We start from the raw sequence: 16,231 nt of genomic DNA on the forward strand, positions 1-16,231 counted from the left end.
TGGATCATTACTGCTGTCTTTGCTCAAGGTGCAATTACATTTAGAGCCTATTCTATTCACTTTCACCACCTAAAAGTTCAAGCCCAGACTGCATCCAGGAAAAAAACAACCCTAATGTGCAACCATATATAGCACCATGCCCTCAGCCAGAGGACAAAGAGTCTTAGCAAAGAGCAAATTAATCATCATGTGTTTTGTAGAATGCAAACTGCCCCACAAAGGCATTCCTGCTCTACGATTTATTATCATACATCTGTAAAGAATGTAAAGAAAAATGAATCTTAATAGTTCCTGAATTGAAAAAGGGGCAAATATTACACTTGTCAGCAGGAGTCACTTTGCGTCTTTATTCAGGAAATAGGGTATGAAAGGAGGTATATTCTCATAAACGCGCAATGTTTTGTAATCAAATTAAAAGAAGACACTCTTGATTTTTCTTAAATTTTTGTTTTCAGACTGTCTTCATATCCAGCAGTCCTTATCAAAAGCAAGACACCAGCTAAGAGGTGAGAGCTCTGACAACAACCTGGAGTAGCAATGGCAAATACCTGATTTTGTCCTCGTATTTTGCAACATTGTATTTATGCTATTTACCTTTTGGGGACTAATATCTGAAAAAGAAATTAATCAAAAGTCAAACGAAACGGTGTCATATATTAGTCCACAAAGGGCAAATGAAAAGACATTAGCTTTCTTTACTGTATAAGCCTTTATTTGTAAAAAGTCGGTTGTTTGAATGATAACCCTTTTTATACCACATACTTGAACACCTTGTATTTGTAAAAAACACATTTTGTTCAAACACCTAAAAAAGCTGATCGACACTATAACATTAATTTTGCACTGACAAAAAAAATACAACTTCATACTACACAAATGTTGATTTCATGAGTACTGGTACTCCAAATGAAATCAAACACCTTATTAAACAACTGAATCAAATAAGCGCCCAATGTGAACAAAACAATTACAGTACAAAAAAACAAATGCATTTTTCTTCCAGTGCCAGTATATCAGATGAATTACATTTCCTTCTTATGATAAAACAACAACAACAGTAAGAATAACAATCCATAACAAATGTAACGAATACAATAAATTCGAAATGAACACAGAAATGAAGAAAAATCATTTACTAATTTATACCGAAACGAAAGGAAAAAGCAAAATAATGGGCTGTTTATCTTGTGGGGTTCTTTTTTTGTTTTCTTCCATTGCCAAAATTTAAAAAGTGTTGGATAATTTTCTTACTTACTGGTTAAACATGATCTATTCTTCCTCCTTTAAAGAAAGAGGTACAGTAAACTGATGCGTAAGTGGGAATCAGCACAGCTTCTTTGCGGGAATCCTCGTATAGTAACCGACAACAGACCTTAACCAGAGGCAACTTATTAGAGAGGAAAATACAGGGAACACCAACTCACTGTGCAGTCACATGGCTTACGTTCAGATGCTAATAGCAAGCATCCTTTACATCCTTTGTAGCTGAAGGGCGTTTGATGTTAATGCTTATGCTGAACCTGATAAAACTACAGCATCCGCTTGGTGCATCTGTTCCAAATTGTGTGATTTACAGTTACTTTTGCAGAGGTACATATTCGCTTTTTGCCACAATCGCGCGATACGTCCTCCAGTTTTATGAACAGTTTGTTTCACAAGATTTGCAGAACTGGCTGTAAAACAAGTGCAATTTTGAGCATGTAAACACTGAATCTTTCTCTTCCTGGCTGTGGAGATGAATCAGATGGTGCGGAGTAAAAATGTAGGAAAATTAACCTTTTAAAACTCAGGTCATGCAAAACAAAACCAGTTACAAGGTACATACAAAATAATGAATGCACCAACAAAAGTTCTTCCAACAGTGAGGAGCCAGTCAGCCTTGTTCTGGTGTTTTGGTTGGTTCAACATGCTCGCGTGGTTGTGGTTCACTCTTTCAGTGCCACATGAAGCGAGCTAATGTGGGGACTGGAGATGAAACTTTGGTAAGATGTGTAATGGCATTTAACGTGGCACTTTATAGAACACTGAAAAGAGCACAAGCCCACATTAACTAATCAAAACAGTTTAATAATACTATGAGATTCGTGGATCTTTACATGTACCCAGGGAATAATTTTGCATTAATACCCTCACCCCCGTTAAAAAATACTTCACTACCATCCTACACAGATTTGTGCAACTGAGCAGTTGCATTTAGGCAACTGGCTGAATGCCTTGCTCAAGGGCACATGCGACTGTCTTGTTGAGGAACAGGTAAGAACATCCCACTCGCCTTCTTAAGGCAAACCTGCTCCTCTAGCCTCTACGAGCCAGCAAGCCGATCGTGCCCTTAATTTTCTGAGAGGATTTGCGGATGACTGAGTGGTTTATCCATGGCTGAGGTAAATGCAGCAGGTGTCCTGTACTGAAATCTTCTGCAAATCCTAAAGTTAATAGGAAATTCCCATTCGCTGAGAGTGCACCAAGGCCGCATACTGTAATTTCCAGGCATCTTCAACAGCATTAGCATTAGCCTTGTTCTGGAGGGAACGGGTGAACCGATACAAGCTCAGGACCACCAGAAACTCCTTCACTGTCAGAGGACTTTGCATTGATTTCTCCATTATTTTGTTCACACCGTGTATTTCTTCTGTTTCATTTTTTAGGTTTCGTTTGCAGAAGTATGCCAATGCTAGAGAAGCTGTCCATGCCATTAGCAGTGAGGCTAGCTGGTATTACGAACTGCCATGTTTTTGTTCATGCATTAAGAACTATTAAGTGAAAGATATCATATTTACAGTACAATTCACATGTAATTACACATATACACTAGAGGCAAGAAAATTCACATTGAAATCAGTTCAACACATTTTTTCTCCTCCTCCTCCTGCTCCACTCCATGAACTTGTGTCAAAAGAAATTTATTTTCTCTCTCATATAAGCAAAAAATTTAAAGTGAAAGCATAGAACAGAAGATCCTCACAGCTTTTTGGGGAACAATGTGCTGATTTCGTGTTCAGAAAGCAGGTAATACATGTTCTCCCCGAAATGAGTGGTGGAATTTTGTTGTTGTTGTATTTTTTTTCTTCTTCTGCGAGCATGCAAGGGCCGCTAATGTTTTCCCTCCGTATTTGCTTGGTGTTTATTAAAGATATGCATTTACTATTGACAAAAAATATTTATATATATATATATATATGAAAATGGATGGTTGAATTGATTTCTGGCAATAAACCAACCTGAACAAGAATGTGATACTTGTGTCAGTTTACATCACAAAATGTAGTGTAAGTGCAAATCATTGAACCCTAGTCAAACGCGTTCCACCGATTTACTTAAAAACACTTGTGGTTGTGATACTTTAACAAACAAAAAGTGCTTGTTTATACTAGAACAAACGGTATAATCTGGCCTCATAGTTTGACCAAACTCTTAGCGAAGATCCACCAAATTCCATTCAAACAGTTTGACAAGCTGTTAGTGTGCAGCGCGGGATGAAATGACAAAAATTCATTAAAATTGAAAACAAAAATTAGTAAATTGTGTGTTACTGGTATGAACTTCCATTTATCATTACCCTTGTTTTATTGTAACCTGCAACATAAATTGGAATATGTATATCTCTCTCCCTAACTCAGAGAACTCTGTGTATCACTTACCAATTAGGGCTGTCACGATAAAAAAAAAAACCCAACAACAACATTATCAAAATAAAAAAATTCAAAAGTCAAATTCTAATATAACTTTGTTTATTTTGGGTTCTTTTTTTTTGGCAAATTAATGAAACTCATAATACAACTGCATGGAAGTGATGAGGGACTGTGAGTGTAACTCTACAAAGGCATACAAAAAAACAAAGACAAAACATTTATTACATGTGCATAATTAGCACAAGATCCATATTTCGTTCCTAAATATCACAGTTAATGCTAATAAACGGTTATCGTGACACCCCTAATGTCGACTGTCCATACTGTGGGAGTGCAATCAAAATCTGACTGCAAAAAAACGACTGGAAAACTGAGGACTGTGTACAGTAATGATGTCAATTGAATGTCTTACATCAGAACATCCTCATATGTTAAAATTGCAGCATATGTGTAACAGGGATGCGTATAATTATGTCAAGGGGCACTCCACTTTAGCATTAGTTGGGCGGGTGTTGGGCGGCACTACTGCATATGTGAACGAAGCTGCATAAAGCTTTTGTGCTCCAAGTGATGTCATTTTGGTGGAGTTTCTCTGTAGATGCAAGACTCTAACATGAAAAGATTTATGAGAATAATAATTTACTTTAAAAAAAGACATTTCTCCTTCTTTTTGCTCTAAACTGTCCATCCAGAGTCTGACAGTCTGATAGGAGTGTAATGCTAAATCAGTGAAATGCTATTTTAAAACTGGTACTGGGCTTTTTTAGGCATGTCGTAACCACTGCCTGTGCTTTTTGTTGACAGCCTTAACTCACTTTCATTTGGCAACTTTAAAAGACCCCACCCCCTTTCTATCCTTTACCCTTGCTACAGTACACCACTGAATATGTAATCTTCACTTAACAAGAGAACCTGCTCCCGGGCTTGGTCAAATTTTCACATAAATAACTATTTCCTTTTCTTCAGTAATCGCTGTGTTCTGGCCACATGATTAGACTTTAAGATCACCGAGACAGCAGACTACTTGGCTGCTGGAACAAAAATAAGATATCCGATATAAACGCACTACACTATGTATTTGTGTTACTCTTGTTGTCTTTCTGTATGATTTCATGGGTTGCTTTATATTCAACAGTGATTGTTCTTTGTTTTTTGCTTCTAGAGAATAAGACAACAATGCATAAAATGTACACAATAAGGAATACTAAACTCAGCTCAAGGCTTGGGCCACATCACAATACAAACTTCACTAAGACGTAAGGAGACAAATTGGTTTCTGATTAGCACTCCTTTTATTTTAACTCACCTTAGACACCTTCACTTCATTAATATGTTGCCCTTCTATGCCAGTCTTATCCCAGATGTTTGTGTGTAGGTCACATTTGCTCTCTTTGTAACTTTTATATGTTTCTCCGGGGCCAATGCCCCTACTAGGTTTGGTTGTGTATGTTGCTGCTCTCTTTTCTGTCTTTCAAAACTTTTATAGAGTGTCAGCTGTCTATCTGCTTTAATATCATAAACGCTTTTTAGTGGCTACAATTTTTCAACCTATATACACTATTAACCAGGCCTATTAAAAAAAACTAAAAATACAATGAATTAATTAATGAAATACAAAATCTTAGAGTTTTTTTTTCTTTGCAAATGAACCTGAGCACTGAAAATGCAATGTGTGTGTGTCTGCATGTGTGTGTGTAGGTGTGTGTGTTTGTGTTTGAGCAAAACAGCAATAATCCATATGGATTGTAGGCCTTTTGGTTGTTACATCATTCAATTTATGGCTATTTCTGGGACACTTTCCCCCCCAAGAATCACTGGATCCTTCCTGCTTATAGGCTGTCGTTTCTGATCCTCGGGGTTTGGCGCATGTGTGGGATGGCACTGACTGAGTTTAAGATTGAAATGTTGAATACTTTTTTCCCCACCACCTTCTGAACGTGCTGCCCGATACTATCCCGATCAAATAATCTCGACCTCAGAGCCTCCGACACTGAGAAAAATGCTCAACGAACAAAACAAAACAAAAAAAGAATACTATATACTCAATGACAACTGGTCAAACTGTATGCGGATATGTTGACTCTTTTGAATATACATGTTCGCACATCTTCACTGCAGAATAATTTCAAACGAATCACAAAAGCAATCCTCCGTTTCCTCTTAGCAAACACAAAGCAGGATATGACGTCAATGAACGCTGCATCTAAAGAGCGTCGTTAGGAGGAAAGAAACAGCACAAATATACTTTCATGAGAATACTGAATGATAAAATGTACAGAATATGCTTTTTTTTTCTCCAAACAATCAAAATGAGTAATGCATACCTTTGACTCTTTTATCTTGTAATGCCCTAGCTCTAGAACATGTTCTGACACTCTCTGAAATCACAGTATTTTTCAAGTCAAAACCATATCTACAATAATCAGTATTTTGTTTTTAACCGTAATGAAAAAAAAGGAGCCCTCTCCCTCAACCTCCAACCCCCCACCCCCACCCAATCCCCACCCTCCCGCGAGGACGCGTTTCTAAAAACAACATGAGAAGAGAAAGGAATACAAGGGTTGTGTTGACTCTCGTCGAGAATGCGGCGGTCGTCCCCCATCTGAGCAGCCCTCTAATGGAGACCATTAGGCCAGAGCTGATGTCTGATAAAGAGAACGATATCACTTCAAAAAACCCAAGGAACAACACATAATCCAAACAAGGTTGCTGTACATAGTAGAACCGGAGATTTCCGTGCATGTTATCCATGGGTGATGGCGGGGGTGGGGGAGGTGGGGGATTCGGCTGTAGCGGTGCGTGTGGGGAGTGGGCGGGGGGGTGCCAAGGATCTCACTCAGCTGATGCCTGAACAGACAAGCCACCACTGATTTCATGAGCTGCAGAAGAGGATTTTTGATTACAGTAAGTATCAATAAAAAGTCAATGGGACTCTGAGACATCGTTTCTCTCTCGAGAGCTTTCGCTTTCTCTTTTTTTTCTTCTCTTTTTTTTCCCCTTTTCTTTTTTTTCTTTTTTTTTTTTAGCAAAAATATCATGCAGTCTTTAGTTCCAAAAACCCCCTGGTGGGATCTCGTGTTTGTTTTGTTCGTTTCAGCAGGAAAAAGAAACTCAAAGCCTCCAAATTCTTCTTTCACAATTATTCTTAAACATTCAAGTCATCCTATTAATACTTTGTACAGCAGAAAGGTCTTTCGGATTTCACATGTGTATATATAAATATAATATATAGAAATATGCATATACATATGTTCAACTCGTATATGTGTATACATATTTTGGAACTGTATCAAAGCCAATTTAATGTGCTCTCAAAATATGGCCCATGATTCCTTGTGGGATGCACATCATTTCACATAGTACAACCAGTAGATAAGGTTGAAAAATCCAAAGGTGATAGGGAAAATGACCCGGGACCACTTGTCAATGGTGCTAACATCTGACAGGTTGGGGATTTTCAACTTGAGCTTGGAGGAGCGTCGTCTTAGCCGACAGTTGGCCCGGCTCCGCATGGCGCTCCGATCCAGCGAGTGGTGGCTGAAGCCATCTCGGGGCGCCATGGGCTTCCTGAATTGGACCCCGGAGCTGTCAAAGGACATGACCGAATTCCGAGAGTCACTGACGCTGCTCCCCACGTCAGAAGGCATCACTTCGTTATTCATCTCCAGCGTGGTGAGGAGGATGTTTCCATAAGCATCCACCTGTGCGAAGCGGCGAAAGACACAAAGATTCAGCGAGGGCTGAAATGCCAAGGAGCAGCCCCATTAATCCCATTAAAACTGATACTTATGTTAAACCCCCCCTCCCATCCCACAAGCTGTCAAGCTTAAGCAAAATGCAGGGATGATATGGAATGTCATTTCTCGCATGCAACAGAAATAGTTAACAAGACTTTCTTTATATATTAGTGCTATTATTATTTTCTTTGTTTTTAACAAAAGTTACTTTATCGTGAGGTCTGGCCTACAGCTGATATGATTGCTAAATAAATGTACCCCAACTTTTCTTTGTTCCTCGAGATACAGATTTCTTCGCTGTGTAAATGACCTGAAGGTGTTGGTTTGAAACGGCACGGAAATGGAGTCCTTGCAATGTGAAAGAAAAATGAAGAGAACATTAAACGGCTATAAAAATACTGGCAAATAAGCACATTTTCTCAGAAATTACACAAGGCATAAGACATAGAGTTAACAGGAACAACTTTTGAATAAGCATAGCATTTTTAGTACCTCACACACAGGAAAACAGGAAGGGGGGAAGGGGGGGGGGCTTTTTTCACTCCATTTTAGCATCTGTCATTGGCAAATTGCATAAGTGCTGATGCTTCCTTATCTTGCGTTTTGATGTTTATCCAATTTTTCTTTTTTTTCATTTTGCAGGAAAACAGGCGCTGAAATATAAGGCCGGCCGAGTGAGAGTGAATAAAGCCTACAGCATAAACATAGACAACAACCTAAATAAGAAATGGGAATGTTTACACCACTGTTGAGTTAGATGAATAGGTATCTCAATGAAAAAGGCTATGTTCGATAAAAAGCAGTCAGTGCTTGAGGGAGAAGCAATGGATGATGGTCGGTGAATGCATATTAGGCTGTGGTGGCATCAGTATGCTTGTAGAAGATTACTTCAGGGACTAGTGTATGCATATGTGTCTTTGGATAAAATGGCTGTGGCTCAAAATCTTATGTGCAGAACATCGTTGTTTTGTACTTGAACTCTGACTGACTTAGAGAGGTGGAGTACAAAAAAAGGGGGAAAAAAGAGAGAGAGAGAGAGAGAGGCGGCAGATGCAAACCTGTTCCCTCAGGCGCTTCTCTTCGTATCTTGTGCGCTCATTGTTGGCTTTGTTCAGCCTCTCGCTGAGTTTCTTCTGTTGCGCAGGGCCCCGACCAAAGAACACGTAATTTACAAAGGCATATTCAAGCAGGGCCAGGAACACAAACACAAAACAGCCCATGAGGTAGACGTCGATGGCTTTCACATATGGAATCTTTGGGAGAGTCTCCCTAAGGTGGGTGTTAATAGTGGTCATGGTAAGCACCGTTGTCACACCTGAGTACAGCAGCACACACACACACACACAGAAAAAAACGCAGAGACCGTCAGATAATGCACATGTACACGCTTTTACTCCAAACTGTACTTGTGTATCGTTACTTACTGCGTGGTGATAGAAGTGGTGAAAGGAGTGAGCAATTTACTTTTACTTAGACAAAAATGGCATTCCAGTGTTCTTTTCTCCCTTTTAATCTTGCATTGCTTTGCTAATATAGCAGTATCTAACTAATATTTGCCTTTAACGCGTGTTAGAGGAGATAAGGAGAAAAGTGGGATTGTTAAGTAAATGTAATTGGATACATATTTTTACTAGAGTCCACTGATTGGCTCCAATGTAAGAGTTACAGTTCGCTGCTTTCACAGGGCCTCTGTCACTAACACAGAGAGACAGCCAACCATTCACATCTATCTCCAATTTACAATCACCAGTGAACCTAACATAAGCCTGTCTTTGGACTGCCAGAGAAAGACCATGAAAACATCCCCACGCAGAAGGGCCCAGCCGGGGGGTGGATTCGAAGAGAGGATGCTGCACCATCACCATGCCACCGTGCCACCCTGAGCACATCTTAGAGTTACTATCATAGCGTTAGTCAAGATTTTGATGCACTTTATTCAATTATCATGGCAGACAATGCTCTGAGAATACTTGAGAAATTGGATAAGCGTCATGAAAGTTACCAATCTTGGTAGTGTAGCTGGGCCCCATGTCACTACTAATTATTTGCAATAAAAATAATATATTTAAAATAAAGATTTTTTAAATACTGTCTCACTGAAATAGTTGCGTTATTCTATTTTTGGACTAATTTCTGGGAACAAAAGAAATTCCACATGATCGCAATGTCCTGTTGAAAATATCTGACACTATGACCTTTAGGTGTGCATTTGTTGTAATTATCTATAAGTCATTTGCCTGTATATGCTTCAGAGTTACACAGGAACAAGTAACACTGCATGACAGCCACATGTTGTTCATTCCTGTGATAATAAATATATTCTAGCAGGGATAGTTATGAGTTTAATAATGCAGCAGTGGCTGCGGCTTACCCAGGGCCACCCGAGCTGCAGAGGCATCGTAATTGATCCAGAAGGAGACCCAGGAGAGGATGGTGATCAAGATGGAGGGCATATATGTCTGCAAGATGAAATATCCAATGTTCCTCTTAATCCTAAAACTCAGTGAAAGCCTTGGATATGCACCTGTAAGGAGAGAGGATGGATGATTTTGGAAAAGAGTAGGAGAAGAGTGAAAACACATTAATAAAAAGAAAAAAAAGAAAGAAAGGAAAAAAGAAGGGAGAAACGTTGGCACAATTTAAGTGTTCCAAACTCTGCACTTTGACAACACGCAGGGTAGTCATTTCTCCATTTGTTCAGATGGAGCACTTAATTTCCCCAAAGCGATGGATTCCTTTCCAGGGACAAGTTCGATTCCAATTAAACATGGCAGAAAGTCGCAAACGAGGCAGATTTTTCTGCAACCCCCTATCTCAGCAGGCAGCTCCAGCATCCCTCTGAGAATTGTCACAGTGAGCTGCTCTGCTTTTCTTTTGCACTTTCTCTGTCCTCTAAACATTAACAAACGGCCATTTTTAAAGGTGGATAATTGCAGTGCATGCCTATACGCTAAGAGAGGAAGGAAAATGTGTGCCGTAAGTCATTTATTGCAGAATCTTACCAGAAAATGTTTTCTAGGAAAACTATCAGCCAATGTAAACACTGATGGATGGTTTCTCTGCTGTCTAGACTAGATATTTAAAAAAAAAAACATAAATAAAACTAGAATACAATGATGTGCAAAACATTTTGAACACAATATTTAATTGGAAATCGTGCAAGGGCATGTTTATGTCTAACAGAATTTTATTTTGAGTATGAAACTGTCAGCAAAAGTTGCGACAGGGGCATATTTACCACTGTGTTGCGTCTCATCATGTTTTTAAACAAAAAAATGAGCATTTGGGAACCGAACAGATGAAATTCCACAGGTTTGAAAGGTGAATGTGTTATCCAGTGTCGGTTTTTACTTTTTTACTCTGGACTGACGATGTTATAACTCCAAGAGGATTTGGTTGGACATTATTCTGCTGAAAGTACTTTCGGCAAAAAGTGCTGCTTCAAAATCTTCATGAATTTTATTGAGTATTAATGGGAGCTTCACCGATGTAAAGGTTACCCGTGCCATTGCACTAATGCACCACCACACAATAGACACTGTAGTTGTTGGCTTTGGACCAGTGTGTTACCTGACTTACCACCTTTAAGTCACTGATCTGTCATCTAGTCATTGGGAAGAATAATGCATCTGTAGTGCGTCTCACCAAAGGACAATTTTCCACTTTTTTTTTCTTTGCATGATTTTCACTTGTATTGTATTGTAAATGTAGCAACCTCGAATTACCTGTAAATCTTTTAATGGACTGGTAAATTCGCATAAATGCTTTATCAAATGTGATAAAGTACATGCCAGATAAAGAGCAGCAACAAATATTATTGGAAGTCGACAAACTCAATGAATTATTAATCATACATTTGACTTTTTCCTCTGTTTACCCTTGTCTGGTTGCTTAAGGGAAGTTGGAATCAGCTGAAACAAAACTAAAAGGACATTCATGTCACACGTCTAAGGTCGCTTTTACATCTTTGCTTGTTGAAAGTCCGATGAGAAGATTAATAATCCGTACGCTGAATACGAAGCACAGAGAGAGTGAAGTGTTAGCTTAACATAAATACTGCAAATAAGGATAATGAGCTAGCATGCCTGTATTCAGAGGGGAAAAAGCTCACCTACTAATAAAGCTATTTATCTCTCTCAAGCGCTCTAATTAACACATCTCATCCCCGGAGTCACTGACGTTTGCCGAGCAAACTGACAAGATTGCAAGGAGGCACTGCCACAGGCCAAGAAGTATACAGTATAAGGCAGTATAAAAGCTGCTGCTTTTGCACTTTTTGTTTAAAGTAAACAAGATATGTTTTGTTAATTGGTAGTTTAATTCCTGGAAAAAACAGCCTCCCTCTCATCATAGCTCTCCATCTTCATGGTGCACTGTGCACAGCAGTGGTTTTCTTGTTGTTATGATTCTTTTAATAGCAATAATGATAAATAAAAGCTAAATCAAGAGTTTTAGAAGTGTTGCATGAGTAATCCTGATGAGACAGTTAACTCCATGAATAACCAGAAAAGGAGACTTGTTCATCTTCATCGTATTAAGTTCTCTATAATCTCTAATTTGTGAAAAAAAAGATGTTTGCTGGACCATTTCAGGCTTCCATAACCAGCAGCTCAGTTTCTAAATGTCTGCATTTTTATTGTGATTTATTGTGCTTGTATGCAGGTTCTGTCTAAATAGATGTGAAGCATTCTTACCTGTAGTAAAGATGACCTCCTTGGACACCAATTGAGTGGCCACGATGGAGAACTGAGGTAACTCTAACTTGTCAACGCCCGTAACAGCATTGTCTCCTCCTTCCCAGAAGAATACAATGTCATCTGTTGTATATCCATCTGTGCGAAGGTCAGGGCAAATGAGAAGTCAGGGGAGGGAGGTGTAAATGCGATAAAGAAATCCTCGTTAAAGTCAACCACATTTCTGTATGAAGTCTGATACATGAGTATGGATAATAAGTCAGGGCCTGCACTGCTTTCAAGTCATTGAGAGTTCAGGAACATTGTGTCTTTATATGTCTGTTGACTGCCTTCCTAAAATAGCTTCACTCTGATCATCTTAACAATTCAACAATTCAGCTGCAAGACAAAGGAAACGAAATAGTAATTCTAAGTTTTTTAGATGGTAAAAGCGTCTGTCTGTCTGTCTGTCTGTCTGTCTGTGATGCCACCAAAGCTGAGGTTTGTAAAACTAACACAGCATTTTATAAAAAAAAATTTAAAAAAAGAACATCATATCAACAGAAAAGCATGGTGGTGGTAATGTGATAGTCTGAGGTTGCTTTGCTACTTCAGGAGCATGAACCAGGATTTGCTACCAGAAAATCCTGAAGGAGAATTCCCTGCCATCAGTTTGTATCCTGAAGCTCATGCATACTGGGGTTATGTAGCAGTCAAAGTCCAGACTTAAATCTAATTGAGATGCTTTGGCAAGACCTTAAAAGGGCCAGACCGTTCCTGCTAAAAAACAAAACAAAAAACCCTCCAATGTGTCTGAATTAGAACAATTCTCCTCCACGGTGACGCGAAAGACTCATTGCCACTATTTGCAAATGCTTGACTGCAGTTCTTGCTGCCAAGGGTGGCTCAAAAAAGTGCATGTGGGATTAGTTTTTCATAGGGACGGGAAGATTCAGATAGTTTCTTCTCCTTAATAAAAGCTATCATCATTTAAAAACTGTATTTTCAAAGCTGATTGTGCGCTGTCGATCTTGCGTGCTGCACAATAACATTTAATATTTAGTATCTACTGTTATCTACTGTTAGCTAGTTTATTGTGATGGTGTTGTATTTATTATGTTGCTCTTTTTTGTTTGTTTTCTCTTCTGTTCTTTTTTTTCTTCTCTCGACAGGTGATCCAGGTGTTTTTTTTTCTTTTTTCTTTGTTTGTTTGTTTGTTTGCTTTTCTTTTTTCTCTTTTCTCCCCTCTATTTTGTCTTTCTCTCCCCTTCTTTCTTTCATTCTTTCTTTCTCCCTGTCCTATCCCCCAGTCATGTCTGTCCCGTCTGTAACAACTGAAAATAAAATAAAATAAATACATAATTATAATAAAGGTCAATCAAATGGACCAATATGGCAAGGCCATGATGATCCACTTGGTAAAGTAAGTCCACTAGGCATCTTTTTTGGCCTTCAGACAACAATTCTGATGGCTAAAGATCCAAACGGGACAGGCCAAAAAAACCAAACAAAACAAAAAACCCCAAAAACAAACAAACTGTATTTGTTTCTCAATCTGGAACATTTATGTGTGACAAACTTTCATGTTTTTGTTACAGTTTTTCATTTGGTGCTTTGGTTAAGTGTAGTCAGGCAGTGGGAGCAGGAAGAACACATTTTTGCTTAAGACTTAAATCTACCAATCCATAATCACATGCTTCACTATCCCATCTCCTGTGAAGATATAGCCCCGTATGCATTAATATCTACATAAATTAACACATACTGTATCATAGGTATGATGCTCCCACATATTCTCAACTGGCAGTGCAATTGAAAGTGACCACAGTTAGATTTATGTCAGTAGGCCAGCATGCGTTCACTGCAGAGCCGTTTCTCAGTCTGAGAAGTATTGCTCCATTTCACATTCTACTACTCTGTGCTCAAACCTGGACTGCATTCAGTAAGGGACCAGGATTCATTACTATTAAATCTCTCTTTTAGGTTATAGGAAATGGGACATTGTCCATGAAATTGAAACAAGTGGCTAACTAATAAATCAAACTGATGTTTAATGTGCACCATTCACTAGTGCATAGCTTCCATGGGTGTAAATAGCAGAAATTCATGCAACTCTTTAATTCACAGCCTGTCCATATTTGATTGCTTATTGAAATCCCCGAGGGTAAACGCTAGGCAGTTTTATCTTGAACAACATGAACCACAAAATATCTGGTGTATTGAGCAATTGGATTTGATTGATGGAACGGTCAATGAAAATGATCAAGCAAATACAATTTTTAATTACACCGCAAGCATATTTTTCTCTCGGATAATGATTTATTGAAATTAAAGCATTTGGGGGAAAAGTATGAGTTGTATTTTATAAGAAAGTTTAAAGTGAAGTGCAGACTTTTAGTTTTTATTTCAAGGGCTTTTTTTTCAATAACTATTTGGGAATTACAGACACTTTTAAACACAGCCCACTCGTTTTCAGAGGATCAAAATGAATAATTAACACAATTTTTAATATAAGGATTGTTTTTTATACTTGGATGAAAATCCTTTGACTGGCTGAAGTCTTGATTGTGGTTCTCTCTGCCTTCAGGTTTGTATTTAGTAACTGAAAAGCATGCTCTGTTGGATTGAGACCAGGAAATTGATAAATATCCCAAACCTTTCCTGGTCTTTTTTGATACTTTGTTGATGTTTGTAGTTTTACATTGTGCATCTTTTGGCAAATTATGGGTAGAGCACACGCTACTTTGAGTTTATGATTGTTTTTTACTTTGTTTTATTGGTTAACACAAGTATTGTTTAATGGCTTTGTGTTGTGGTAGTGGTAAGACTGTTTATTAATCCTTCAGTGAGCATGGCTAACTTATTAGTCTTTCCCAGAATGTCAAACTGCCCCTTTAGGACATATTGGATAAGTTCCTATTTTTGAAAGAATCACACTACCTTATTCAAAGTATCTGGGTCCAGACTATCTTCTAAATGAATCATTGCTGATAAGCCCTGAATCTGGTGCTAAATGGAACCTAACCAGTAACTAATTACTGCCTTCTTCCAACCGATATATTGGTTACATGTCTTATGTACAAATTATTCATTGAAATGTATGATGTGGATGTGATGGGTAGAGTTAGTATATTATTTATTAATGTGGACACTATGTTACACATTGAAAGTTCACTACGGTTTGCAGTATTAATTACTGGCCTTTGCCACTGAATAATCCACGGCTGGCTTGGTCCATCTGTCACGCTGATGGCGGACTGTGACTATTAAAATTGGGACTTCAGCTCAGCCAAAACTTAGCCGCAACATTAAAAAGGGAGCAACAGGGCAAAAGATTTTGCCAGTAATAGGAACTATATCTCGACCTCACTTCCTATTTCATCAACTTAAGTGATGTCGTCATCCAAATAGATTCAATTTTCCTCCCTTTTCCTGTAAAGAAAGCAGACAGTTCGAGTGTATCGGTGTTTTCCCAGACTACTGAAAGGAACCAAAGAAGTTATCTAATTTTTGTGCGTGTATTTTATTTCAGCTCAGTTTTGCAGTCATTTACGGTCATACTAGTTTCTCTCCTCTGCTTTCTTTGTTGATCTATGCACCCTAAAAACCCTTTTGGATTGATTACTGTCTCTTTTGGAAATGAGTAATCAATGCACATCATCAAGCACTGCAACTTTTTCTTTTTCTGAAGGCAGTCATGAAGTCATATACGCCGAGGGTTAAACATCAGACAATTGCCATACATGTGCAAAGATGACAGATATCTTTCTAATTCCTCATGCTACAAAATAAACCAAAATAAAACTTTCTGTATTTGCATCTGATTCAATATAGATTACCTGTATTGTAGTGATTAGCCAGCAAAAAGTCATGGTTGAACATTAGGGTGGAGCATACTGGAGGCTGTCTGCATTATGCTAAACTCTTGAACCTTTTATGCATCAGTTTATGAAGTAAAATTATTATCAGGCCTGGGGTGTAAAAATATGACAAAAATTCTAATATAAAATAGAGTTAAGCTCCCAAACTAACCATACTGCTTTTAAATAATTATTCTCAACTTTTCTTCCTCCTCACAGTTTGGGCCACTCTCCTTAAAAGTTGCTTTAGTTCATTGAGGCTGCAACATTGATTCTATTTCATCCATCCTGCTTGAGATCATTGTCCTGCTACATGGTCCAGTTTCGGACAA

The 16,231-nt window shown here is 38.4% G+C and overlaps 1 protein-coding gene across 2 annotated transcripts in view; it reads right to left on the minus strand.

Annotated features, from left to right (window-relative positions):
- Positions 1–324: 324 nt before the first annotated feature.
- The window catches only part of gabrb4 (gamma-aminobutyric acid type A receptor subunit beta4), a 56,609-nt gene continuing 40,702 nt past the window's right edge, over positions 325–16,231 (minus strand). The window contains exons 6-10 of one of the 2 annotated variants that reach the window (XM_005471941.4): positions 12,061–12,198; positions 9,738–9,890; positions 8,425–8,681; positions 7,625–7,714; positions 325–7,330 (exon numbers count right to left, since the gene is read on the minus strand). In XM_005471941.4, coding sequence (XP_005471998.1) covers positions 6,977–7,330; positions 7,625–7,714; positions 8,425–8,681; positions 9,738–9,890; positions 12,061–12,198 — 992 coding nt within the window. In that variant the 3' untranslated portion in view covers positions 325–6,976. The remainder of the gene's footprint in view (positions 7,331–7,624; positions 7,715–8,424; positions 8,682–9,737; positions 9,891–12,060; positions 12,199–16,231) is intronic. The other variant, XM_003450447.5, reaches the window with a different exon arrangement.

This window comes from Oreochromis niloticus, linkage group LG10 (genome assembly GCF_001858045.2).
Source record: "Oreochromis niloticus isolate F11D_XX linkage group LG10, O_niloticus_UMD_NMBU, whole genome shotgun sequence".
Taxonomy (NCBI): Eukaryota; Metazoa; Chordata; class Actinopteri; order Cichliformes; family Cichlidae; genus Oreochromis; species Oreochromis niloticus.